Consider the following 25,895-nt stretch of genomic DNA (forward strand, 5'->3'; position numbering starts at 1 on the left):
CTCCTGAGAGCATTTCAGGGGAAGGCGTTGATGACAGACTGCAGAAATTAAATAGGGCTTCTCAAAGCAAATAGAGGAACACTGATGTAGGAGGAGTTACAACAGAGATAAAACTATTTTGTTTTGTAGTTTTTTTTCCTGTTAAAATCATAGCATGAAGTTTAACAGCTTTAATTAATTAGTCATGGACAAACCTACTCATGTGTGTGTGTGTGTGTGTGTGTGTGTGTGTGTGTGTTTGGGTTGTTTAAGATTCTATCTAAAAATATTTATTTCATGTTCTTAAAAAGAATCGATCTTCAATTTGTGAAATCTCTGTGGGTGTTGAAGCTGCCTACCCAGACAGATCTGCTTTAGTTTTCATCCTGAAGTAAATTACGCAAAGCTTTTGTAATGTACTTTGCTGATTAAATGTGAAACAGGGTAATTCAGATCAATACATCTGTAATAGCATCTGTTTACTTGTGAAACAATTGTTTTCATGCCTCTTCTTAATGTGAAATGTACAGATATTAGAACAGCATGTTGCTGTTTGCATGCATCTTTCTGACACTATGGGTTTGCCTGCAAGAGGTGTGGGGAGAAGGGAAGGGTTTGTGCAGAAACTTTCCCTCTGCAACATTCTCTCTTTAAGTGGGTAATACAAAGAGAAAAAAAAATACTAAATGAAGTTTGTACAAAATGAGCAGGAGTAACAATGCACTACAGAGCAACAATAAATAAATTAGCAGCTATATTAGGTGGTTTCTGAACACAGTTTCTTGCAGCTTCTCTGAAGAAACAATGACATGGTCATGTTTACACAATCCCTGGCAAAACATATTCATACCACCTTAAACTTTTCCATATTTGGTGATGTTACAACCAAATACATCAGTGTTTATTTATTATGTATTGTTGTATTGTTGTATTGTATTGTATTGCACCGACTATGCCAAAGCAAATTCCTTGTATGTCCAAAAATGTACTTGGCAATAAAGCTTTTCTGATTCTGATTATTATGTTATAGGTGAACAAAAAAGTAGCAAATAATAGTGAAGTGGAGAAAAAACAAATAAAAATCTAAGAGGAGTGACATGCATTTCTGTTCTTTTGTTCCCTTTCTTTTGGTTTGTTCCCTTTAGTCTGACACTGTGTATACACCAGATTTCAATTTAAACGAGAATAGGATGACCTGACAGGACAGCACACGCCTCTTAACTTTGCTAAAGCCTTTATTTGGTGAGGGAGCCTTGCAAACCATACTTTAAAAGGAAATAGATTTAAACAGCCAGTGACTGAATAGTTCTCTAAATGAATTGACAGACATATTAGGGGTGGCTCTCTGAAACACTGTTCTCCTTACACCTACCTTAATAAACAATGACGTTAATAGTTGAACATGCCTATATGTATATTTCAGATTTCCATTTGGAAATCACAGACATTATAACTTAACTGAAAACACTGTTTGTTTACTATTTTCCAAAAACTAAACAGAGAAAAAAAACAACAAAAAACTAGAAGAAACACTTGAGAAAAGACAGTTCATCGCCACATCTATGAGTCCAAGTTAAAACTCAATACGTAAAGCCAAAGCCAGATATCAACAGCACCCAGAAACAGCTCTGACTTCTCTGGACCCGAGCTCATCTGAGACGGACCGACACAAAATGGAAAACTGTGCTGATGTTAAAGAAGACCACATTTCAAATTTTGAAAATGATAGACGTCAGGTCTTCCGGGCCAAGGAGGAAAAGGGTTATTCAGATTGTTATCAGCGTAAAGTTCAAAGCATGCCCCTGTGTAGCTTTTTTGGAAGGTGTTGCAAGAATCAAATTCAAACTGAGTGAATATTTGCAAAAAACTTTCAAGTGTATGAGTTTGAACATTAAATATTTAGTCTTTGTGGTGTATTCAATTGCATATAGTTTAAACAGGATTTGCAAGTCATTGTATTCTGTTTTATTTATGTTTTACACAACATCCCAACTTTGTTGGAATTGGGGTTGTACGTATTCTAGTCGTTGAAAACATGTTCATCCTGTTCTGGATACTCTTGCACTTTTTAACGTCATCTGGCCAGAAACTCTGCTTGTCTCTAGTTTTTGACTCCAATTTGTCTTACCTCTTCCTGTGCTCCTTCTCAGGTGACTTCCAAGTCCTGGCTCCAAGCTCCTGTGACTTAGTAGTGATGTCAAAATGAGGCTTTTTGAAACATAGAATAATTTTGAACCATTGGGTCATAAAGTGGTTCACTACCCGAATCTTCATTCAATTCCCTTGGGTGACATCAACTGGCAGTAGTGATTATTGCACCAAATGAAGCCCTGCGAATGTGATGCACCTGTTGTGTGAATAATAGCACTTATGTATTTTACATATGTGTTTTTAGTTACCCATTAAAGATTCTGAGTAATTAACTCATGAAAAAATAATAATTTAAAAACAATGTGAACTGTAGGGGATTTCAGATGAAAAATAGCCATTAGGCTAATTCTGGCTTCTTTAACCTGAAATGTCTTTTGTTTTATGAAATTCCGCTGTCCTATTTTAAATAAATAACAAAAAAAAAATAAATGAATTGAAAAGTTTTGATTTGTCATTTATATTTTCTTTTGGGAGTGTGCTTGGTGTACTGAGTGTTTTTGGACATTGTGCTTGGTGGCGCCGACGATTGCAGCCTCGGAGCTCTTTGTTTTTGTATTTTGTGTGTTTTTATGTTTTTCGAGCCACAATCCTGTGGTCTCATTCAGTAGAGAGGAACTTCTCAACATCAGAGAGTCCTCTCTGGGGGTTTTTTCCACCATCTTTCATCGATCCGAGGTTCACTGAGCTCCTGGCAAGCGGAGATGCGGCGCTATACGGGATACTGCGCCGAAAACGGCGGAGGGGAAAGCGTGCTGGCGCACTGGTAAAGCTCCGCAAAAGAGGACTTCGCACACCACTGCCTTCAATCCACCTGGCAAATGTCCGCTCTCTCAACAACAAGATGGACGAGCTGCTTCTTCTCACCGGTAAAAACCCAGACCTCCGTGGATCAGCGGTTCTTTGCTTCACCGAAACATGGCTGAGTGAAAACATCCCGGACCGCGCACTGCTGATGCCGGACTTCCAGCTGCTCAGAGCGGATTGCAGCGTGGAGCTATCGGGGAAGAGGCGAGGAGACGGAATCTGCTTTTATATAAATGAAAGTTGGTGCAGAGACGTAAAAGTGCTGGAAAAACATGTAGTCCGGATCTGGAGTCATTTTCCATAATCTGTAAACCATTTTATTCACCGAGAAAGTTTTCCTCGTTTATAATAATCGGCTCATATTTTCCACCGCATGGCTGCACTTCTGCCGCTGAAAAACATCTTGCTGAGCTGATTACAGACTTGGAGAAAAAACACACGGACTCTTTCATCATAATACTGGGAGATTTTAACAGAGCAAACCTCTCAAATGAACTCCCCAAATACAGACAGCATATTAAGTGTCCCACCAGAGACAAAAACACACTGGACCATTGTTACACAGCTTTAAAGGACTCATATCATGCTGTTACCAGGGCTGCTCTGGGTTTTTCGGATCATTATCTAATCCACCTCATCCCAACCTACAGACAGAGACTAAGAGCTTCCAAACCCAAGGTTCACACTGTTAAGAAGTGGACTGAGGAATCAAAGCAGATGCTACAGGCCTGCTTTGAATGCACAGACTGGACTGTTTTTGAAACCTCAGCCACTGACTTAAACCAACTAACTGATGTGGTGACATCATACATCAGTTTCTGTGAGGACATGTGTGTGCAGACCAAGACCTTCTACACCTTTGGGAACAACAAGCCATGGTTTACTCCACACCTCAGGAATCTGCGCCGGGATAAGGAAGAAGCTCACAGCAGTGGAGATTGGGCGCAGTACAGGCAGGCCAGGAACAAACTAACAAAAGAGATCAAAGCAGCTAAGAGAAGCTACAGTGAGAAGCTGAAGAACAGCCTTTCTACTGGTGATGCTTCAGCTGTATGGACTGGTCTGAGAAACCTGACTGCCTACAAGAGCCCCTCCACCCATCCTGAACAGAGTCGTCTCCTGGCCAACCGTCTGAATGGCTTCTACTGCAGACATGACAAGAAGCCATTCACACCTCAAATCATCCCCTCCACATCCCATTCAGGAACAAATTCCTCCCATAAAGCTACCAACCCCCTGCCTTCAGATCCTCTGCCTGCACTAAAGATCTCCGAGGAAGATGTAAACAGGCTCTTTCAGCACATGAAAACAAAGAAAGCTGGAGGACCTGATAACGTCTCCCCATCATGTCTGAAAGCCTGCGCACATCAACTCGCTCCGATCTTCACAAGGATCTTCAACAAATCACTGGAGAAATGTGAGGTCCCCTCCTGCCTCAAACGATCCACCATCATCCCGGTTCCCAAGAAACCCACCATCCTAGGATTAAATGACTACAGGCCTGTAGCCCTGACGTCTGTGATCATGAAGTCCTTTGAGCGGCTGGTGTTGAAGCACCTGAAAGACATCACAGGCCCCCTGCTGGACCCCCTGCAATTTGCTTACCGAGCAAACAGGTCGGCAGATGATGCTGTTAACTTAGGTCTACACTTCATCCTGCAACACCTCGACCACCCAGTGACGTACGCCAGGATCCTGTTTGTAGACTTCAGCTCGGCCTTCAACACCATCATACCAGACATCCTCCACCAGAAGCTCACACAGCTCAACGTCCCAGCCTCCACCTGTCAGTGGATCAACAGCTTCCTGATGGACCGACAGCAGCAGGTGAGACTGGGGAGCATCTTCTCCCGATCCAGATCAATAAGTACTGGTGCCCCCCAGGGGTGTGTTCTATCCCCACTCCTCTTCTCTCTGTACACAAATGACTGCACCTCATCGGACTCGTCCGTGAAACTCCTGAAGTTTGCAGATGACACCACTGTCATTGGACTGATCCAGGACGGTGATGAGTCTGCATACAGACAGCAGGTGGATCGGCTGGTTCACTGGAGCAGTCAGAACTACCTTGAACTGAACCCACTCAAGACTGTGGAAATGGTGGTGGACTTTCGGAGAACACCACCCCCATACACCCCCTCACCATCCTCAACAACACTGTATCGGCCGTGGACCACCTCAGGTTCTTAGGAACCACCATCTCTGAGGACCTGAGATGGTCTTCACACATAGACACTGTTCGAAAGAAGGCCCAGCAGAGACTGTACTTCCTGAGGCAACTCAAGAAGTTCAACCTTCCACAGGAGCTGCTGGTCATCTTCTCCACTGCCATCATTCAGTCTGTCCTGTCTTCATCCATCTCAGTGTGGTTTGGCTCATCCACAAAACAGGACAGGTCCAGACTGCAACGAATAATCAGGACTGCAGAGAGAATCATCAGAGCTGACCTTCCCTCCATCCAGGACTTATACAGGTCTAGGGTCAAGAAAAGAGCTGCCAAAATCTCTGCAGACCCCACACACCCTGCACATAAACTGTTTAGAGTTTTACCTTCAGGCTGCCGCTACAGAGCACTGTTTACTAAAACCAGCCGCCACAGAGACAGTTTCTTCCCCCAGGCTGTTTCTCTGTTGAACATTCAATAGAGTACAGAACAACAGCATACAGATGTTGCAAATACACCTTTTTATTAGATATGTGTATATTGTACATTGTAAATTGTAAATTTGTATATTCTGTAATGCAAAAACAGAACAAAAGAGCAAAGTGTACCGGAGTCAAATTCCTTGTTTGTATGTACGAACTTGGCAATAAAGCTGATTCTGATTCTGATAATATGAAGGGAAAATCAATGACCAGCGATATGATATTTTATTTTCTCCACCATGAAATCAGCTGGTCAAGATAAAACATTAAGTAACAGAAACATTTCCCCTTTCAAAGTGCAACACAAACATGTAACAGTACTTTGCGTCTATCAGTGTATCGTCAGGAGTTCACTAATATAAAGAGAAACTTAATTTTTTGCCATTAATTCTGACATAGTTAGTTGTTCACGGCTCAATGTAGGAAACAACTCAAGGAATGATTTAAAAAATACACATTGTGTTTGATACAGTCTAATTAAAAGGCCATCAGATACATTTCATAAAAACAATGAACATTTTAAACGTACTGGATGGACATAACAGGTGATGTCTGTCAGGTAGAAGAGAAGTGGGAATTTCATCCCTCTGTGGGTGCGTCTCCTTCAGCCCCTGGTGCTTCTTCTGCATTAATCATTTCCTTGTATTTGCTCTTAAAAAATCCAGCCTAACAGAAAAACAGCAAATAGTGTGAAATGAAAATCATGAGTGCAAAGAAATTAATGCTTAAGGAATGAAACCAAATGACAGAATAAAGGTTTTAGAGGTTTTTTAAAGAAATGAACTGCTTGCCAGTAATTATTGGTCATGTTTTGTTAATTATTTCCTACTGGAAATCTTTGGGTTTTATAGAAAACCTCTGATGTCTCACCTTATACAGACCAGCGGTAAGTAAAGCCAGAAAGGCCAACCCTCCCAGAGATCCTCCTACAATCTCTTTAGTGAAATCTGGTTTAGGAAACACTTCTACCTCAGCCTCAATCTGAAAAGACAAGATCAGAAATAAAAAAATCTGCTTTAAAAGCTCTTTTTGGTACTAAGATATTGATCATGACATGCCATCACCATGCGAACAGGAGGCTCATTGTTAGAGGTTGTAGAGAAGAAGATGTACTGGTTCTTGTCGTACTCTAGACTGACTGTACTGGTCAAGAGGAATTTGGCAGATGAAAGTCCGATCTGAGAGAAAGAAAAAACACAAGAAATGGTAATGTTTTATTCTATATTTTTAAATGACGCTGTCGTCAGTTTATGTACATCAACTTCACATACCTGTTCTATCCATCTGGAGCTGATGTTTGCAGTGATGGTATACGTTTTGTCCCAGTTCTGTTCCATGAATGCAGAGCACCTGAACACTCTGCATGTCGCTACCGAGCAATCCTGCAGGTAACAAAATCAAAAGTGAAGTGTAATGTGTATTTATAAAAGTGATCACACCCCTGTTGAAATGGCAGTTTTCTGTGATGTAAAAAAATTACACCATGATAAGTAATTTCAAAACGTTTTACACCTTTAATGTGGCATTTTCCCTTAACAGCTGAACTAAAAAATAAACTGTTAGAATAGCTTTTTTTAAGTGTAATAACTTGGTTGCATATAGGTAAGTACACCTGTAACTAATACTTTGTTCAGCATGTGTTCTGCTTTGGTAAGAGTGTAGCAGCATCCCACATCCTGACTTCTACCAGATCTACTAGATAGCGAGGACGTTTCATGGAGTGTGGTTGTGGAGTCGGACCCTGGTGCAGACAGGAACGAGGGATGAACATTGTGACCACATGAAACACGGGCAGAAACACAGGCAGGATAACGGAGAGGATAACAAGCATGGGAAAGAGGGATAACGAGAGGATCCAGCGGGGACAATGAGAACCGATGAGTCAATCAGAGGAATATGTGAAGCAGCTGGGGCAGCAGGACAACAGGGATACTGATAAAGGGAGACTAATCAACACAAATAAAACCCAGCTGGGACACAAATAAATTATCAGTCAATGGAAAACAAGAAATAGAGATGTAACAGAATAAATACTAAAAGTACAATGAGAATAAACTAAGCACCAAGGACTGACTGATATGGCAAGAATATAGAACATAATCAACCACAGAAAAACCAAAACCTAAGGATCATAACAGGGCACAACTTGGTCCACTGCCCTCTTCAGGTGTCCACACAGATTTTCTATCAGATTTAATTCTGGATCCTAGCTAATCTATTCCAAAACATTCATTTTCCTCTGATGAAATCATTATTTTGTTGATTTGAAAGCATATTTGACCACAGAGTTGCCACTTGCTGTGATGGTGAAACATAAAATTCCTCCTCATCTTTAGCTTTCTGTCACCTAATGGTTTTGGGCTAAAACTAACTGGTATTTAGAACGATGCATGATTGAATCCACCTCGACAAAAGGTCAAGCTTCATCTAAAGAAAAGTAACCTTAGAGCTTAATGTTGCCATCACTATGTTTTGCTGCAACAAGTTGTCCAAACCCTGACTTCGCCCTCGCCTGACTGATACCTTTGTAGAAGGTATTTTTTGTAACCTCTGTGGCTTTAGCTAGGGACATTAGCAGGGAAATCCCACCAGGACAGATTCACTATAGCTGACAGCAGGTGTGAATTCAAGAAGACTGAAGGCAAAAACTGAATTAAAGGGTGCTTTAACAAAGTATTGGTTCAGTGGTGAGCACATCACAAAATCTGTAATATATTCCTCTTATAAATGTGTTTTCTTGACAGTTGAATTGTACAGGATACATGCCACATTATGTGGAAAAAGTTCTGAAATCAAATGAGTTTTTTTAGGAAGGACTCTATAAAGACTTACTAATATTTTCTTTTCTTTTATCTTTGCAGCAAAATCTGTGGCAACAGGTGGTTTGTCTGCGCCTCTCTGACAGTCTGCAATCTGAAACAGAGCTTCCTCACGTCAGTTTTAGTCTTCTTTAACTTTAACTAATTAGTTATAGTTTGTAGTATTCTTTCCACCTGAAAACTGCTCGTGTCTGCCCAGATGTCTTTGTCACCGAGCTTTACAGGAACCCTGATCACCACAGTGAAATTTAGAGCTCTGATAATGTTTGCAACCTAAGAAACGTGGGAAGAAAAACAAAACAAATTATATTAATTATATTAATGACTGAACTCAAGGCAACAATGTAGAAGATAATAATGAAACGACTGAAAGAAGTAGTCTTTTACCTTTATTTTTTGCTCAAGAGGTTTCTGCAGATCATTTTCTCCAAATGTGAAATTGTTGTAGCTGAGGGAGCTGAGCATACAATTCATGCATATATTTAATAAGAAAACTTTAAAATGTTATGGATATTTTAATGATACATTATTTGTTTGAATTAACCAACCTATCAATTGTAATGAAAATGCTGTACTTCACATCAATCTCTTTCTTCTTGTAGAGTTCATTGGACGAGGAGTGTTGATTATTGCCACTAGAAGAGAAAGACAAAATAAACAATTTTAAGTAGAAAATCTGCTTTGAAGAGTTGCACTTTCTGCCGATTAGTTGTACCTGGTGGCGTTTGCAGTCACAAAGATCCTCCTATCAAGTTCACTGTTGGTGTTGAGACCATAGGAGACAATGAAGACTGCCTAAGAGGAAATGAAAAAGAGGGATCAGATGACGCCCTCCTCTGGCTCCACAATGTGTTCAACAGTGAGAAGCGGCACAACAAACTAACCGTAGAGGTGCTTTTAAATATAGGTTTGTCAACGCTACAATCTGTCTTTCCTCTTGTTACACCGTCCTCACTGTCCAAAGAGTTGCACTCAATTCTTCCCTGTAATAACAGACAGAACATCAGCTTGGTGCAGCAGCTGCTCAAAGATAAACTCCTTTTAAACTCGACCCTAGTGCCTTACTTCCAGAGATGCAAGCTTCCTGTAGGAGAGGCCAACAGGGTATGTGAGGATGATGCGACTGTTGTACGAGTTTTCTCCTCTGTTCTCCACAAAGACAGTCACATTCAACAGTTCGTCTATGCCAACTTTGACCTCTGTGGATCTGAAAGATTATGATGAATGACAAGAACATATAGATGAAGCCAAGTGGAGAAACTACAGTTCTGCAAGGAGACCAGTAACGCCGGACTCACTCTCAACATTTGAAATAAAGCGAAGTACATCTGTGGATGTATTTAAAGGCAGCAACTCAGATGCGCTGCTTCCTTGTGTGGCATCATGGGAAAAGAGTTGTGACCTCCACAAGCCTGGTTCACCCAGTCTTGTGGAGGTCCACAATGTCCAGATGCCTGAAGGTAGCAGGTTCAACTGTTCAGTTTATTATATGCAATATGGGTAAAACCAGCCTTCATAGCATTCAGGCAGGGTTCTGTGTTTCAGAGACATGAAGACAAACATCTCATAGAGCAAAATGAGCAAATGAACCCTCGTACAAAGGCAAAGGACCTTGTGAAGATGCTGGCTGAAGCTCATAAGAGAAGATCATTGTCCACATTTTAACAAGTCATATAACAACATGGCTTAACAGGCCACTCAGCAAGAAAGAAGCCATTGCTCCAAAAGCTACATGAAAAGCCAGATTACAGTTTGCAAATGCCGTCATGGACAAAGACCTTAATTCTTTGGGGCGTGTACTGTAGTCTAATAAAACTAAGTAAATATCTGGCTGTAATGGATTTGGAATAGGATTTGGATTTGAAGATAAAAGGGTGAAGCTTTCAAGCCAGAGACCAGGCAAGGCAAGTTTATTCATATATCATATTTCAATAGTAAGACGATTCAAAGTGCTGAAAATGAAAGTGACATAAAAGAAAAAATTCATTACAGTGGCATAACGAACACAAATAATTAAAGACAATAAAAATGAATAATACAAATGATAAGATGATAATACAAAAGATAAAAAAATTAATATTGATAAAATAATTCATAAGAAAATGAAAGGAAAGTTGGTCTGAAAACTTAACTAATAATGTTTAGATGGCACAGTCAAAGGCCATTCTAAATGAATAAGTTTTTAAACTTGATTTAAAGCAACATAGTGGTGCAAAAGAACAAAAAGCTGCTTCTCCATATTTTGCTCTGGTTCTGATTCTGCAGAGTAGATTTGAGCCAGAAGACCTGAGAGGTCTGGGTGGTTGATCCACTGACAACAAGTCTAAAATTTATTTTGGTGTTAAGCCATTCAGTAATTTATAGACTAACAGAAGTATTTTAAAGTCTATTCTCTGAGCTACAGGGAGCCAGTGTAAGGACTTTAGAACAGGGTGATGTGCTCCAATTTCTTCGTTTTAGTGAGGACGCTGGCAGCAGCGTTCTGGATCAACTAAGATGGACCCTTGGGGAACAACACGTGTGATTTTTAGTTACCTACTGACACAAAAAAGTACCTGTCCTTCAAATAGGATTTAAACAAATCGATTTAGAAAGGCCAACCCAGTTTTCCAGGCGCTCCAATAAAATGGAGTGATCAGCATTGTCAAATGCGGCACTAAGATCCAATATTAGCAGCACTGTGGTTCTTCTACAGTCTGCATTTATACGGATGTCATTAAACAACTTGACAACCAACCCAACTGTCAAGAATGGAAGTAGCAGCATCATGTTAGGGGCTGTTTTTCTGCAGGTGAGGCTGGTCTATAGAGGGCATCATGAGGAAAGAACAATATGAGGAAATATTGTAGCAACATCTCAGCCCATCACACAGGAAGTTAAAGGTTGGGCACAGCTAGGTCTTACAAATGGTTAATGATTGTAAACATACCAACTAAACTGGTTACAAAGTAGCTCAAAAACAACAAAGTTAAGGTTTTAAGGTGACCATCAGAAAGCCCTGATCTCAGTTCATGGTTCACTGAGGTAGCCTTCAAACCTGACTCAGTTACATCAGTTCTCTCCAGAGGAATGGACCAAAATTCTAGTAAACTGTTTTGAGAATCTTGGGGAAGAAAAACCCAAAATGTTTGATCCAAAGCAGTTTTACCAAATACCAAGAAAATACATTGAAACCGATGCCTTTGAAGAAAGAAATCAAAATGATGTTGGTACCTACCGGACCTAAAACAGGAGAACCAGAGTCTGATTTAAAGGGATAGTCAGAGGAAAAATGATCAGTTTTTAAACATGGTGTGTAAATACCTGGTTTCAACAAAACGGTAACTTTAGTTTGCTGAACTTCAGAGATTTCTACTAGATCCTACCCTCAGCTAAAAATGTGTTGCTGTGCAGTTTTTGCAAATATAATATATAAAAGTTCAATGCACACATGGAGGCTTTACTTCCAGAAATTAATCCCTTACCTGGTGAAGTTGAAATCCACCTTCAGATTATCTACACACTGTTCATCAGCTCCACAACTGATCTCAAACCCGATCTGTGGGTGACAGTAAACCATTAAGCTTGTCTGCTCATACAAATTTTAAATATCAATATTTAGTTTTATTCTATTTTTTTGAAATAGCTTTGAAATGTAAATGTTTAGCATGAAATAGTTATTGCTCTAACCAGGAAAGGAGCCCATAAAAGTAGTGGAAAGGTTAAAGCTGAGCAAAGACTGTGCAGTTTGGATAAAGCGTGTATAAAGGTTACTCACAGAATGAAAGGTTGTGGTTTGAACCTGCAGAGAGAGACTTGGTCTGGGTTTTGTGCCAGAAGGCAAACCTTCAAACGTGAATCTGAGCTCATTCTTGATTGGATTGAGAGCATCTTCTGGACAAGCCTGCAACATGATAGAGACATTATGAAATACTAAGATAATTGATAAAAAAAAAGGTTGCATAAGGTTATTTTAATGGTAGCATTTGGACTTACGTCAATAATAAAGTCCACATTGTAACATGTTTCCTTGTTCAACTGAAGGCTAAGAGATCCGGTCTTTTCTCTCACGTTCTTACTGATCCGAGCTCGGTTGTTTGGTATCTTGCGGTTTGAGTCCAAAGTTAAAGTGAAATTAACCTGTGCTGAAGCTGAAAGATTTGTTTTGTTCAATAAAAGTTCTTGAAATAAACAGATGGATAAATAAAAAACTAAAGTCAGGTACCTTCAGTCACATCAGACAGTTTGCTCATAGTAAAGCAGACTTTAGCCTGGTTTGTCAGTGGTTTTAAGCAGTTTACGTTTTGAGTTGGGATTTGATTTGGGTTAAACAACACAGTGGCTGTCACCAGTACAACTGGTCTGGATCTAGAAAACAGGATGTTTGTTTGGAGATTGTGAAGCAAATAAAAAACTCGACATATTGTCTCTGGAACTAGCAAACATTTTATTATTTAAATAAACAGGGACTACCTGAGTAAGATAACGTTTCCCTTTGAACCCACTGCTAAGTCAGGAAGTCCGTCACCACTCTGATCATAAGACGACTGACTGATTGAGATGCCAAATAACTTCAATCCTGATTGGATCTCAGAGGCAGCAATCCTCTGTTTTATGAGAAACATCTTGTTTTATCAAGTGGAAAACATAACGGAGAATGGTTCATGTTTGTGTTTTACTCACCTGTGAGTAGGTGGGATTTATTCTTCCTCGTCCTTCTCCTCGAAATATGTAGATGCTGCCTTGGCCGTCATTCTCCATAGGAGCTCCAACAGCCAAATCATTGAATCTGTCTGCATTTATATCAGGCAGAACAGCAAGAGACAACCCGAACCGCCCTCGGTCGGACACATCTCCTCTTAGAGCTGTTATGCTTGATGGAGTATCAAAAGAACATAACACACTCTGGAGAAATTTAGGGATGAGAAAAACGTAGCTATATTTTTAATAAAGCTTAACATGAGAGAAACTGACATCAACAAATTGGGTTAAAGAAATAAAGGTAAATATTTGATATTTACCAAACGAGTTAATTCACAGACGTAAACTCGTCCCTCTCTGTCAAGTTCCTTGTACATCGGAGAAGATATGAGGACTAGATCAGTCAGACCATCAGAATCCACATCCATGGCACAAACCTCCGCCCCAAAATATTCACCAGTCTGAAGAAACAAGAGAATTAATGATCAGAAAGAATCATTAATCTCTTTTAAGACTGCAAGTCGTATATATGCACAGACAACTATAATATTAGATTATATATACTTAAAACCAGATTTTTGGCCTGATTTAATGTCAGATTTAGAGAAAACAAGAGTGATGTGTTTTTTATTCAGTACATTTAAATATCTGGTTTCAACTGTTCCTACCTGTGGTTGGTTGGGGTTGATTTGAGCTCTCAATATTTGATTGAAAACAGTCAGAACAACTCCTTTGTGTTGATATCTTGGGGCACCAATAACTGTCAACGGGCCGTAAGCAGTATTAGCAATAGTCATGGAATAACCTGGAGTAGAACGATGAAATAGTCGGAGAGATTGGTGAAAAAGTCTTTTAAAATGTTCAGACTGAAATACCTACATGTGTCTTTTTAACAGACAAACATAGCAGCCCTCTGGGTCCACTAATTCTCTTTGTAGAACCAAAGGGAAATAATGCAGATACACAGTCCTACAAGTCAGTTTTTAACATATTCTTACCAAGGTAACTGTCAGCCTCCATGAATGACGGCTCAAATGAACCTGTGGTTTGGGCACTACTAAGTGAATATTTCTTGTAGCCTCCTTTCCACTGGTTCGCACCAACCATAGCCATCTGAATCTCCTGAAATGGCAAGAATACAGCACACCTTTGATTTAAAATACTTTTGTTTTTAACGTTGAAAGACTGTAACTCAGAAGAATTTACAGTGACGTTATTTACCCCAGACACATAGGCTGCTCTGAAGCCTTCTTGGGACATTTCCTGTTTCAGAGCCTCTCCGCTGGTTTGAGATCCTGTTACAAAACAAAAAAGAGCCGGACTCAGATAGCCAGTCTTTTGAAACAACATATGATGTGAAAAACAGTTCATGTTGCTTAAAATGAATAATTGTTTTAAATCCAGTTGAAAGAAAGAAAAAAAAAATCACATTTGTACCTTCAATGGAAAATATTTTGGCCTGCAAACTCTCTTGTATTTTGTTAAGTGCATCAAAGCTTCCCACTTGAAACACAAAGTTTCCAGCCGGTTTAGATGCAATAGTGTCAAGCTCCTGCTTTGCTCTTGGATTTGTAAATGCGCTCCCCACCTAGAGCAGTAAATACAAGGTCAGTAATGTCTTTGTCAGAATAGAGAGATGTATGCAGAAGTATCGTCAAGGTCAGGTTTTTATGCCTTTTATGCCTTTTATGCCAGAGTCAAAATACAAGATAACTAGTTTAAAAGTTTGGATTTGGTTTCATGTTTCAATTTGATGAGCTCAAAATACAGGAATTGTGTTTTTTGCGACACGCAAAAGCAAATTATTCCATTTTAAAAATTAGGTTGATGCAGGTTGCAGAAATACCCCGAACTCTCTCAACACAGAATTATTTATGTGTGAATGAAAAATAAAATGGGCTGCACGGTGGTGCAGTTGGTAGCACTGTTGCCTTGCAGCAAGAAGTTCTTGGGTTCAATTCCCGTCCTGCAGTCTTTCTGCATGTAGTTTGTAGTTCTCCCATGCATGCCTGGGTTCTCACCAATAACTCTGGCTTCCTCCCACAGTCCAAAGACATCCCTGTTAGGTTAATTGGTCTCTCTAAATTGCCCTTATGTGTGTGCATGGTTATTTTTGAGTTGCCCTGCGATGGACTGGTGACTTGTCCAGGGTGTACCCATAGACTGCTGGAGATAGGCACCAGCTTCCCCGCGACCCACTATGGAATAAGCGGTAGAAAATGACTGACTGAAAAATAATATAAAAATGCAGCTTACCCCAATAGCAAATCGAACAATTTTTTTATCATCTGCCAATTTTATTGTCCATGGTAGGTTTGATCCATCTTGAGACTCTCCATCGGTAATAACTGTCAAAATCTTGTTTACATTTTCCCTGGAACCTTTCAGTGGTGAAAATACATCTTCCCTGACAAACAAAAATAAATTAATTTATTTATGTTCTTGGATTTCTTTTCACTCAACAGAAGCATGCAGGTACACAGAAAAAGGTAAAAAAAAAAAAAAAATTTAAAAACCAGAAGTAAGAATAAGAGAGACAGTACAGTAAGGACAAATTCACAGCAAAACGAGAAAGAATACCGTACATGTATTAAGAAACGTGCAACCAAGAAGTGTGATTTATAAAATTTACCAAACAGTAAAAGTCGCGTAGTCAAGGAGTGGAACCCATGAGTGCTGCTTCGAGGACTTAAGCCTCTGAATATGGCTTGCATGTTTTGTTATCATTATCACCAGAAAAGTACTATATAAAGCCTATTTGATATTTATTTGTAACATTGTAAAGAGGAATATTTATTAAGTAATTTCAGCTAGCTTAGATTGTTTTGGCAGTCCTATAGATGGTTTTATTAAAATAAATAAACACCAACAGGTTTTTCATGTAACAGACAGTTTGTAACACAAGAGAGGTCCTTACACAACATTTCTGATGGCTGCAGCCGTTTTTGTTCCTCCGGTCAATTGACGGATTTGATCAATTTGATTTTGCCAGTTAGAATAAATGTTAAACTGGTTAAAGTAAAAATGAGTTGTAGTTCTTGAGGAAAACTGGGTGATGGCAAACTGAAAGAAAGAAAATAGAAATTGAATTAAACTTTTTACCATCAATAAAATAATTCACAAAGTAAATTAAAGGCTGTGTGGAAATTAAAAGAGATGCTATAAAACATCAAGGTTTTTTGGTGAGGCCAGTTTATGAAAAATATCTCTATTTGCTGTCATATTGGGACCATTTTTAAGATCTGTAGGGCCTATTAGTTATGTCCAACAGCTGCCATGTTTATCAAGCTGTTTCTCTGAGACCCATTTAACTGTAAAACCAATGTCTCACCTTTACATCTGTTCCCAGAAATGATGTGATCAGATTTTTCACAAAAGCTTTCATTCTGTCAAAATCTTTAGCAGCTACACTGCCTGAACCATCCAAGAGAAATGCAATGTCAGCTTGGGTTCGACAGTCTGTGAACAAAAATTAGAAAGGGATCTAGAAACGTTTCCTGCACAGTTGTTCAAGTATATTATTGAAATGGTTAACCCACAGTTCACAAACACATAATTATGATATTTTCTGTTCCTACCTTCAGTAGCAGTTGGGTAAGACTTTCCAAGGCGATCATTTTGATCTATCTCAAAGCACAAACCGTTGTACATGGTGATACTTTTGCAGTCTCTGGGAATAGTTGGACCACAGACCTGAAAAATGTTTGATTAAGAGGTCGATTCTTTGATTGTCCTTTCAACTTTACATTTGTATGTTGCATATATTCTATGTTATCTGCGGCTCTTCATCTCACCATGGTCATTTGTGTTGACGGATCATTTGCCATTGTTAAACCAAGGGACATGTTGACTGCAGCATTTTGCTCTGTGAAAACAATCACTTCTGATGACGACTTCCAAAGCTATCACTCATTAAACATTGCTTCCATATATAACAGTAATTACTAGCAGCCTTTCATTTGTTTTATCTAAATCTCCCATAACTGAAGCTATTATAACACCAGTTTGAAGAAAGGCAGACTGAGCTGAACGCTGCTCCTCAAGCTTTAAAAAAGAAAAGCTGTTAAAGGAAAATGCCTGAATTACTTTTTTCCAATCAAATGGCAACAAAAGTGAAAAATAAAGCTTGACCTTTGATGCAGTGTCATGAAAAAAGTATTTCACCATTAATCTGCTTTTACCTTTTTGCAACACTTAAATGTTTCATATTATCAACAGAAACAAAAAAAACAGAACAATATCTGTTAATGAGATCAACTTATAAGATTCTTTAGTAAAATCATTCCTACCTGCAGATAACAGAGTTTTGCAAACATCTGTGGAGCACTGAAATATCCTTCCCCTTCTATCCTTGCTATACTGTTCAAGTGGGGCGCTGACAAGCAGACTGAGAGAAACACAGACAAACATTTATGAGTGGCAGGTGGGTCAGAAACCATTTATCAAACATTTTACAAAAGAAAAAAATGTAAAAAAAAAACCAAAATCAAGACAATAATTCAAAACAATAATGTGTGATCTGACTCACTCTGATCTTCTTTGCACCACCTGGTAACCAAATCCTGCAGCAGAATTACTCAGGGACTTCCAAGGCCTTGAGTCAATATTAAAGCCGAGTGCAGCTTTTAACACTGAGGAATAAAGAGGAAAAAATCAACACAATTCAATTGATTCAAAGACTTGATGCTTTTTATCGTTAGTTTGTTTTTTCACTGTTTCTTTTTTCATTTTTGTGCACGTTTATGTATTGGTAAATATAGCAGGAGAATTGACATCTTCCGCAGTGTCTGTTTTTATCACTGCCAGGCACTAAATAACCAACCCTTTTAAATGTCACAAGAACAGAAGCAGGAAGCAACAATAAGGTCAGTAAAGTTACTAACTCAAATATCGGAACTAGGTTTTTGTCCTTCTGTAGAGCTTTGATAAATGGATACTATCGTGTAATTGGCTTTTTGTTTTTGTTACACTCAAAACCTAAATAGATTTTTCTCTCTGAGAAGCCAAATATTTTCTCTGCCTTTCGTGATTTTATGTATTTTTTAAGAATCTTGAGTTTTGGGAATGGATTCTTCTACAAACCCTTTAAGATGCATGTTCTTCAAATTAATAATTACATGGTTGAATCTGTGGTGTGTTTTTACACTTGGAGTAGGATTTAAATCATTTTAGAACCTCGCAGAACCTCATCCAAAGTGGTAGATTTTGACACAGGTAATATGGCTCAACACCCAGACTGATGTGGCCTTGGGGGCAACAAACAGGAACACAGTAAAAAAAATTAGAATAAAAACATCCGTCATTTGTATCAAGCAAATTTGGCTTATTTTGCATGTTAGTTCAGTAGAGAATAGAGGAGATAGAGTGTGTTGTTCACAGTGTTTTCGCGTACGGATATTGTGCTATAGAGTGCAGAAGGCAAATGAAGCTAAAGATTTTTGTGCAGATTTAGCTGAAATTAAAGTCGTCAGCTTAAATTAAAGAATCACCACTCTCCACCCTTTAATTGAAACCCTCTGGGGTGCACTTTCTTTAGCTGGGAGCCTTTGCAGGCTGCAAATGAACAACTTGGTTTGTTCTTTGTTTCAAAGTAAGATTCGATTTAATTTTGTTTTGAAATATTTTTAAAAGGAAACCTGCATTTAAAGTCATTCATCTACCAGCTCAGTTAGGCAATTGTAACATTTTGTAAGAAGTTGTCCACCATGAAATGTAACGACAAACCCTTTCATGTGTACTGAATGTTCAGTCATTAGAGATAAGGCAAGGAAAGACCATCACAAGTAGAAAACATCTCTGTTGTGACCAAAAAAAGCGACATAGAGAAGTTCAATGTCTCTAGAGAATATATGTCACATAATAAGTTCCCTAATAGTGTTCCAGGGTAAGTCCGCGTCTTTGACAAGGGGGACCCAGGTTTGAGACCCGATTGCATCAGGAAATATGTCTGTTGTAAAAACTTTGCCAAGTCTGTCTGCAAGCTGTAATGACTTGGAGTCTGCTCCCCTGAATATGGGAGCAGCTGAAAAGACTCCTCCACCTACTAAATTTCACATTATGACATAAAAAAAACATTATTTATTTTAGTTTTTGTACATATAGATGATAGAAATGCTCAATTTTAAAGGTTCTTAGGTCTTGTATCAAGTATTTAGCTCTCAAGAAATTTTCGGCTTTTTGTGGCATTCAATTATTAATAATCCAGTAAAACAGGACCCTGTCTTAGCAGTCTGCAGCTTTCACCAAATCATCTTACTTAAAACAACTGTCACATCTACATTAAACATCTTCATGAAATCAAGAGACACAACTTACCTGAACAGAAAAGAGTTGCTGCAATTATCCAGTCCATTGTGTTTCTCTCATGGAAACCAAACTAAAAGTGTTATATCCTCTCTGGTCAACAAAATTTACCTGGAAACTGAAGGAAAATGTTACTTTTTCACTCCTGAGAGCATCTCAGGGAAAGAAGTTTATGGCAAACTGAGGAAATTTAAGAGGACTTCTCAAAACAAATAGAGGAACACTGCCGTAGGAGGAGTTACAATAGAGGCACTTTCTATGCAGATAAAAGTATTTTCTTTTGTAGTTTTTTTTTTCTGTTGTTAAAATTATAACATAAAGTTTAACAGCTTTAATTAATTAGTCATGGACAAACTTACTCTCTTGTGTGTGTGTGTTTGGGTTGTTTAACATTTTACCTAAAAATATTTATTTCATGTCCTTAAAAGGAATCGATCTTTAATCTATAAACTCTCTGTGGGTGTTGATGCTGCCTACCCAGACAGTTCTGAAGCTATTTAAGCAAAGCTTTTGTAATGTACTTTGCTGAATAACTGAAACACAGGGTAATTTACATCAAAACATCTGTAATAGCCTCTGTTTACTTGTGAAACAACTTTTTTCGTGCCCCTTTAATGTGAAATACACAGATCGTAAAACAGCATGTTGCTGTTTGCATGCATCTTTCTGACACTATGGGTTTGTCTGCAAGAGTGTGGGGAAAAGGGAAGGGTTTGTGCAGAAACTTTCCCTATGCAATATCCTCTCTTTAAGTGGGTAATACAAAGAGAGAAAAAATACTAAATAATGTACGGGGGCATGGTAAGGGGTAATCGTCACTTCCTGTTTTCACTGTTGCACTCGGTGGATTGTTTGGTGTGTGAAGGCTCTCTCGATTGATCTAATTTCTAACATATAGCATTTCCTCATAACATATGAGACAATGGCACCTTCGTCATGTTGACAGTCTAATTCTTTGCACGCATGATCATACTTAAATATTGGGACGCTCAAGAGTCCACCATACCCCTGCAAAATCTTTGCTTATGTGTGTTGCTTTCCCATGCTCCTTATTTTTTACCTAAATGTGGATTCCATTTCTTAATTTCTTCTCCTTTTCATAGATTTTTAGATTTACCAGTGAAAGGAAAATAATACTAGTTTCTTAAAAATTTGAACAAAAGCTGTTTTTACACCAGTGACTCAGCTTCCTTAGTCAGAACTCAATGATTGGTTAGTTAAATTTCAATGGATGCAAATGACTATTATTATGGGACTACATCTCCATTATACCAGCGAACCCAAAGATCATTCTCTCTTAGCACAAGATGCTTTCCCCTACATAGAGGACTTAATGATATAATTACCTCTTTAGAAAGATGGGTTTAGAACCAGCTCTTATCAGTAAAACCCAAAGGATTATTAATGTTATCTGTATCATTGTAATGTTGGCCAGAGATTTTTAGATTTCTTAGAAGGATTGTAGAATCATTTGATTAGTTTTTCTGTATCTGCATCTGTGTTAATTTTCTTTGTGATTGTATTGTAACTGTATGTACAGCGCTTTGAGTGTCGCGTTACTGAAAAGTGCTATATAAATAAATTTACCTTACCTTACCTTTGCTGGGAACATACAGCCATGGATTTTGACACCAAAACTCCGGTACATACTTTTCTGGAACTTTTCAAAATAAAGTGCATTAACCTTCTTCCGGCACAGCCAGAAAAGGGGATAACTGCGGACTTCCTGTGGCACCATTACCCAAATAAAAGCACAATTCCGAAGGGGAAAGGGGGGTAGCAGAGGACTGCCCGCATAAAAGCCCCCACCTTTCCACAAGTCGCCCTCTTTCCACACGGCCTCCGAGGAGGACGGTTCAGGAGAGTCCCAGCGCGCGAATGTCTTTTGCTGGCAAAAAGACATAAATTCAACTGGATCCAAGGAAGCCATACGATCACCGATCATATGTAAAGTTAAGTAGAATGAAATACTGTCTGTGTATCCGGTATTTACATTCATGAACGGGGAAATTAAGGTGTAAGAGTTGCTTACATTTTCTCTTCGAGGCCCCACAGAAGCAAAACTGTTCGAGAGAAGCCCCGAAGACGGCAGAGACCGCAGCGGACAACGTTTGTTCTTCATCCACAGCTGGAGGTTAGCGGGAAGCTAACCTTTGTTCACAGAACGAACGCACCTTCTGATCGGAAGGAACTGAGGAAGTTAGCGGGAAGCTAACCCTATCATTCACAGCCGCCCAGCCCTCCGGAGCTAACGCTATTGCAGAGCGAACGCAGAGGTTAGCTGAAAACCAACCGCTTGTTGACTGTGGACGTTTATTCGAACTTCATCGCCCCTGGACAATGTTTACTCACCATGGTCAGAGGTTGGGTTTGGGCAGATTAACAGTTAGGATTAAATAATCTGAACGTTTTCATTCTATGAAGTTTGTTTTGTGGAACCTGGCGATCTTTAGCGCTAGTAGGCTAGCTACGGCACGCTCCGGTTCCGTGTTCTTTGTATGTTTTAAAGCTAAGATAAACTTTATTTAAAGGGTGGTTTTAACCAGAACATTGCTCATAACGCGCCGTCCGTGCTTAAGCATTTTACCCCTGGTATTTTAAAGGTATGTGTTGATTCTGGTGCTAAGCTATCTTCTAGCTTAGCACTTTAGCTAGCTTCTTTGTTAGCCCAACGGCCAGCCGGTATTAAGGCTAGTCAACAGAAAGGTTGTTAGTTTTCAAGCTAGTGAATAATAGTCCCTGAACATCATTTGCTAGAGTTGATAACTAAGTAAACACCATTAAGCCCCATTTCTCCAGAAAGATTTGGCTCTTTTCCAATACTCAATAATATTTCTTCAAATATTATTTTAATAAATAAAGGCAGTTAATTAGACACCATTGAGAATTAGTCATCCAGGAGGTTGGTTTTATTCAGCAGATCATTATTTAAAACATTATTTTATTAAAATAATATTTAATCTGATCTTGCATTGTGAAGGGTTGTCTAAATGTTGCTGATTATTTTCTAAGTTAGTTCCAAAACTAACTTGACTTCACTTCCAGATTCTTCAAGATAATCCTTGGTTCTCAAACATAAACATTGCATGGTAATGTTGCATCACTCTTTTTGGTCATGATTTCTAATCATCTTTAATCAACTTGTTTATATTGTACATAGCCCATTAGTCTTCATTATTCTTTAATTCTGCTTGGTAGTTTAGTTGGATTGTTCTAGCATAGTAAAGAGTTTGTTGATTGAAGTATGTTTGACTTTGAGTTGACTTATTTTTGTTAATAAATTCTTGTATTTTAAGAAATTGTGTGAATTCATTCCATATGTGTGCAGAGTTTATGCTGCTCAATAATGCCAGAGCTCGTCTCACACCTTTCTATTCTGTCCTAATACCATCGCCTTAATGGGGCTGGTATTCACAGGACAATCCTTAACAGACCGGAATATTATTTGGTAAAATATTAAAATATTAATATTAAAATATTAATATTAAATATTAAATAATATTCTCAGATTCATATTTACAATATAGTGGCGTCCCTGGGTGGGCATGATCATAAACAGCTTGCACTGTACATAAATGTGAATGAATAAAACCACAACTGCACATTATTGAGGTACCAAGTGATTAGCTTAAAACCAGCTGTCACTGGTCACAATAGGACTCAAAACATCAGAGTTCTAACATCAGATGTCACTGATTATATTTAAGAGAACATTATAACTCATGACACTCCAGGAGTTCACAAATTTAGACTTTCGTCAAAATTAATAACTCCAATGTCTCTGTGCTAGTAACAATCAACTCTGCTACATAAGCAAAATTTTAAATTTTCTGACTCAGTCTGGTTTCTTCTGTGTAAGCAATAACTTGAGACTTGGTTTAACTTCAGTTAACCTCAATGTCCAGACAGTTGCTGCACATCTGTATCCAGAGGCTGTGTTTTGTGTAAGACCACAATTTGAAACTAAATTAACTTTGCAGTTAGTTTAGTATCTGACCTAATTTGATGCATGTATCCATTCACAAACTTTATAGTTTGTTTTATGGTTTGAAAGAACAGGACTTTTGCCAGATTAAATCCCAAATTTAAACTAATCACCATGCTATAAAGGGGGGTGAATCAAAAGTCAAATTGCAATTATTACACTTAGGAGGTGTAGCAATTTTCTTTTCCCTTTGCATTTTAAACAAAATTCCCTTAAAGGTTAAGAGTAGTGTCTAATCACTAGTTCTCCCAAAGAAAGGTGAAAAATTAACTCTAAAATCACAAATATCCTTAGAGAAAGGAGTAGCATTATAACACTTGGAGCATAGTGTCATAAGTCACAGGTTGAATGATCAACTGGTGCACCCATTTTACAATCAAATGTTTCCAATATATGTATAGTCAGATATACATATATAGCTGGACATACATTTGGTAGATGTTGTTGCTTTTAGCAACATTCTCATAACTTTGTTGTTGTTTTGTAGTGTCTGCCAGAATGATGGAATCACACTCCATTATGAATCCAGCAGACGTGGAGATGCAGAAGGTGGTGGTTGCTGATCTTATCCGTTTGTCTCCAGATGAGCGGGATGTTTTAAATCAGTTTGACCTTGCTGCATGTGATAAAAAGATTCAAGAATTACTTGACCTAATTGAAAATTCAACTAGAGAGGCTCTGATTTCAGATGTTGTTGGTAGGCTTACCTTGTTGTATCAGCAGAAATCACAACTGGAAGCTAAAAGATATTCTCGGTTACAAACTGACCTTGAGATGGCCCTTCAAAGAGAGAATGCTGTGAAGTTTGAACTCTCAAAAGCCGAGGAGAGGATCAAGAAAGCTGAAGCAAAGTTAGTGGACCTGAAGGCAGATGAGCTCAAGGAAGCTTCATCCCAAAAGGGGGGACAGACCCCCACCTCTCAGGTACCCAATTTGCATTTTCACTCACAGCAGCTGCAGCAGTCACAGCAGGGGGCAGACTCAGACAGCAGGCATCCAGCACCTAGGTCAGAGTCTTCCCCTCCTAAATTTAGCCAAAGTGTCCAACTTACTTCCACAGACCTTAACAGAATTGTTGGAAGTCAGATGGTCTCCAGTGGTTTCCTGCCAAATTCCATTGCAGTGAACAACCACCAAGATGACGAAGTGCCGGACTCAGCGTGCACAAGTGGCCCGATTCAGTGGGAGGAGCACCCTTCCAGCCTGATCGGCACCCCTCTCCTTTCTGACTCCGTGTCAACCCCTAGGGACCAGGAGAGAAGCACATGGTTCTCAGGTGACTCAATCCAACCTGACCCCCCACCACTTGCACGAGTCCATTCATTACAAAGCTCTCATTTAAATCATGAGAAAACTTGTTTCCTTCCCCAGAGGTTTTATCATGATCTTCCACCATTTCATGAACTTAACCAACGTGAGTTCTCAGATGGACGTGGTCCACCTTGGGAGCATTGTGTCCGTTTCAAACAGCTTGAATCCCTTGCTAAAGACATAGAAGTTTTTGATCCAGGTAGCCAGGAGTCAAATATTGATGCTTACCTGTTTGAGGTTGAACATTGTCTTCTGGACTTGTGTTTTCCTTCTGATCGTGAGAAGCTGAGACTTATTTGGAAAACAACAGCTAAGAGGGTTCATATGTTCATAAAGACTCTTCCTCCAGAAATTAGTGACAGCTATCCAGCTCTCTGCCGGGCTCTTAGAGAAGAGTGCTATGTTTACAGAGATGAAGCCGCTGCCACTATTAATGCTTTGACAGTTTTGCAAAAACAGTTCGAACCTCCCAGAGAATATTTCCACCGTTTGAAGACAGCTTATTTTCAGGGATGTTATGCTCCAGGTCTTGAAGAAGACCACACGTTTAAGTCGTTGTTTCTTCACAATCTCCACGTTAGCATGCAGTATGACGTGACCATGCATTGCATAACAGAGAATCTCTCCATGCAGGAGACTCGTAGATATGCTCAGCTTGTGTGGGAAACACGTGTCCGTTCAGACAGAGCAGGAAAAGGCAAAGTTAGAGTGTTAAACATTCAAACTCAGAACAGGCCTAAGAAGAGGCGCAAAGCAAGTCCCCAAGTGATGCAACAGAACCAGGGAGGTGGTAACTGACGTCAGCCAAGAGACAAGCCACCAGTTAAAAGACAAACACCTTTTTACTGTGCAACATCGAACTGTAAGGTTGGTGGTAAAGAGTGGAGCCACTCCAAAGATGTCATCACAAAGGAGGAGTTTGAGATGATCTGCAGGTGTGTTATAACTGAGGTAACAGCGTTCCTAAAAGACCTGGCAAGCCGTTGCAGTCCAGAATCAACCCTGTAAATCTATCAAACAAGGTATAAATACCATCGCCTTAATGTGGCTGGTATTCACAGGACAATCCTTAACAGACCGGAATATTATTTGGTAAAATATTAAAATATTAATATTAAAATATTAATATTAAATATTAAATAATATTCTCAGATTCATATTTACAATACCTTAATCTGGAAAAATAGCCTACTGTTGTATAAAAACACACTTCGCCA

General features: G+C 39.0%; 1 protein-coding gene across 1 annotated transcript; it reads right to left on the minus strand.

Moving 5' to 3' along the window:
• Nucleotides 1–5,645: 5,645 nt before the first annotated feature.
• Nucleotides 5,646–20,471, minus strand: LOC124874803 (integrin alpha-M-like). Its single transcript, XM_047376343.1, has 30 exons — nucleotides 19,395–20,471; nucleotides 17,608–17,710; nucleotides 17,369–17,466; nucleotides 16,874–16,944; nucleotides 16,658–16,772; nucleotides 16,411–16,538; nucleotides 15,997–16,142; nucleotides 15,336–15,486; nucleotides 14,517–14,667; nucleotides 14,301–14,374; nucleotides 14,078–14,201; nucleotides 13,748–13,884; nucleotides 13,400–13,540; nucleotides 13,062–13,283; nucleotides 12,852–12,985; nucleotides 12,604–12,746; nucleotides 12,375–12,529; nucleotides 12,157–12,282; nucleotides 11,864–11,937; nucleotides 9,465–9,606; nucleotides 9,284–9,382; nucleotides 9,115–9,194; nucleotides 8,948–9,034; nucleotides 8,787–8,856; nucleotides 8,574–8,672; nucleotides 8,413–8,493; nucleotides 6,852–6,962; nucleotides 6,645–6,758; nucleotides 6,451–6,561; nucleotides 5,646–6,246 (listed from the first exon to the last, which is right to left on the minus strand). The coding sequence occupies exons 1-30, from the start codon at nucleotides 19,429–19,431 to the stop codon at nucleotides 6,160–6,162; spliced, it is 3,411 nt and encodes a 1,136-aa protein (XP_047232299.1). The 5' UTR covers nucleotides 19,432–20,471; the 3' UTR covers nucleotides 5,646–6,159.
• Nucleotides 20,472–25,895: the final 5,424 nt, after the last annotated feature.

This window comes from Girardinichthys multiradiatus, chromosome 10 (assembly GCF_021462225.1).
Source record: "Girardinichthys multiradiatus isolate DD_20200921_A chromosome 10, DD_fGirMul_XY1, whole genome shotgun sequence".
Lineage (NCBI taxonomy): Eukaryota > Metazoa > Chordata > Actinopteri > Cyprinodontiformes > Goodeidae > Girardinichthys > Girardinichthys multiradiatus.

What these genes read in the sequence shown, in the direction of transcription:
- LOC124874803 (XM_047376343.1), bottom strand. Translation starts at nt 19,431, where the DNA reads ATGGACTGGATAATTGCAGCAACTCTTTTCTGTTCAG. An exon ending in GTGGTGCAAAGAAGATCAGA is followed by an intron (nt 17,467 to 17,607) that starts GTGAGTCAGATC and finishes TGTTTCTCTCAG; the next exon opens with TCTGCTTGTCAGCGCCCCAC. An exon ending in AAACCACAACCTTTCATTCT is followed by an intron (nt 11,938 to 12,156) that starts GTGAGTAACCTT and finishes TGTCACCCACAG; the next exon opens with ATCGGGTTTGAGATCAGTTG.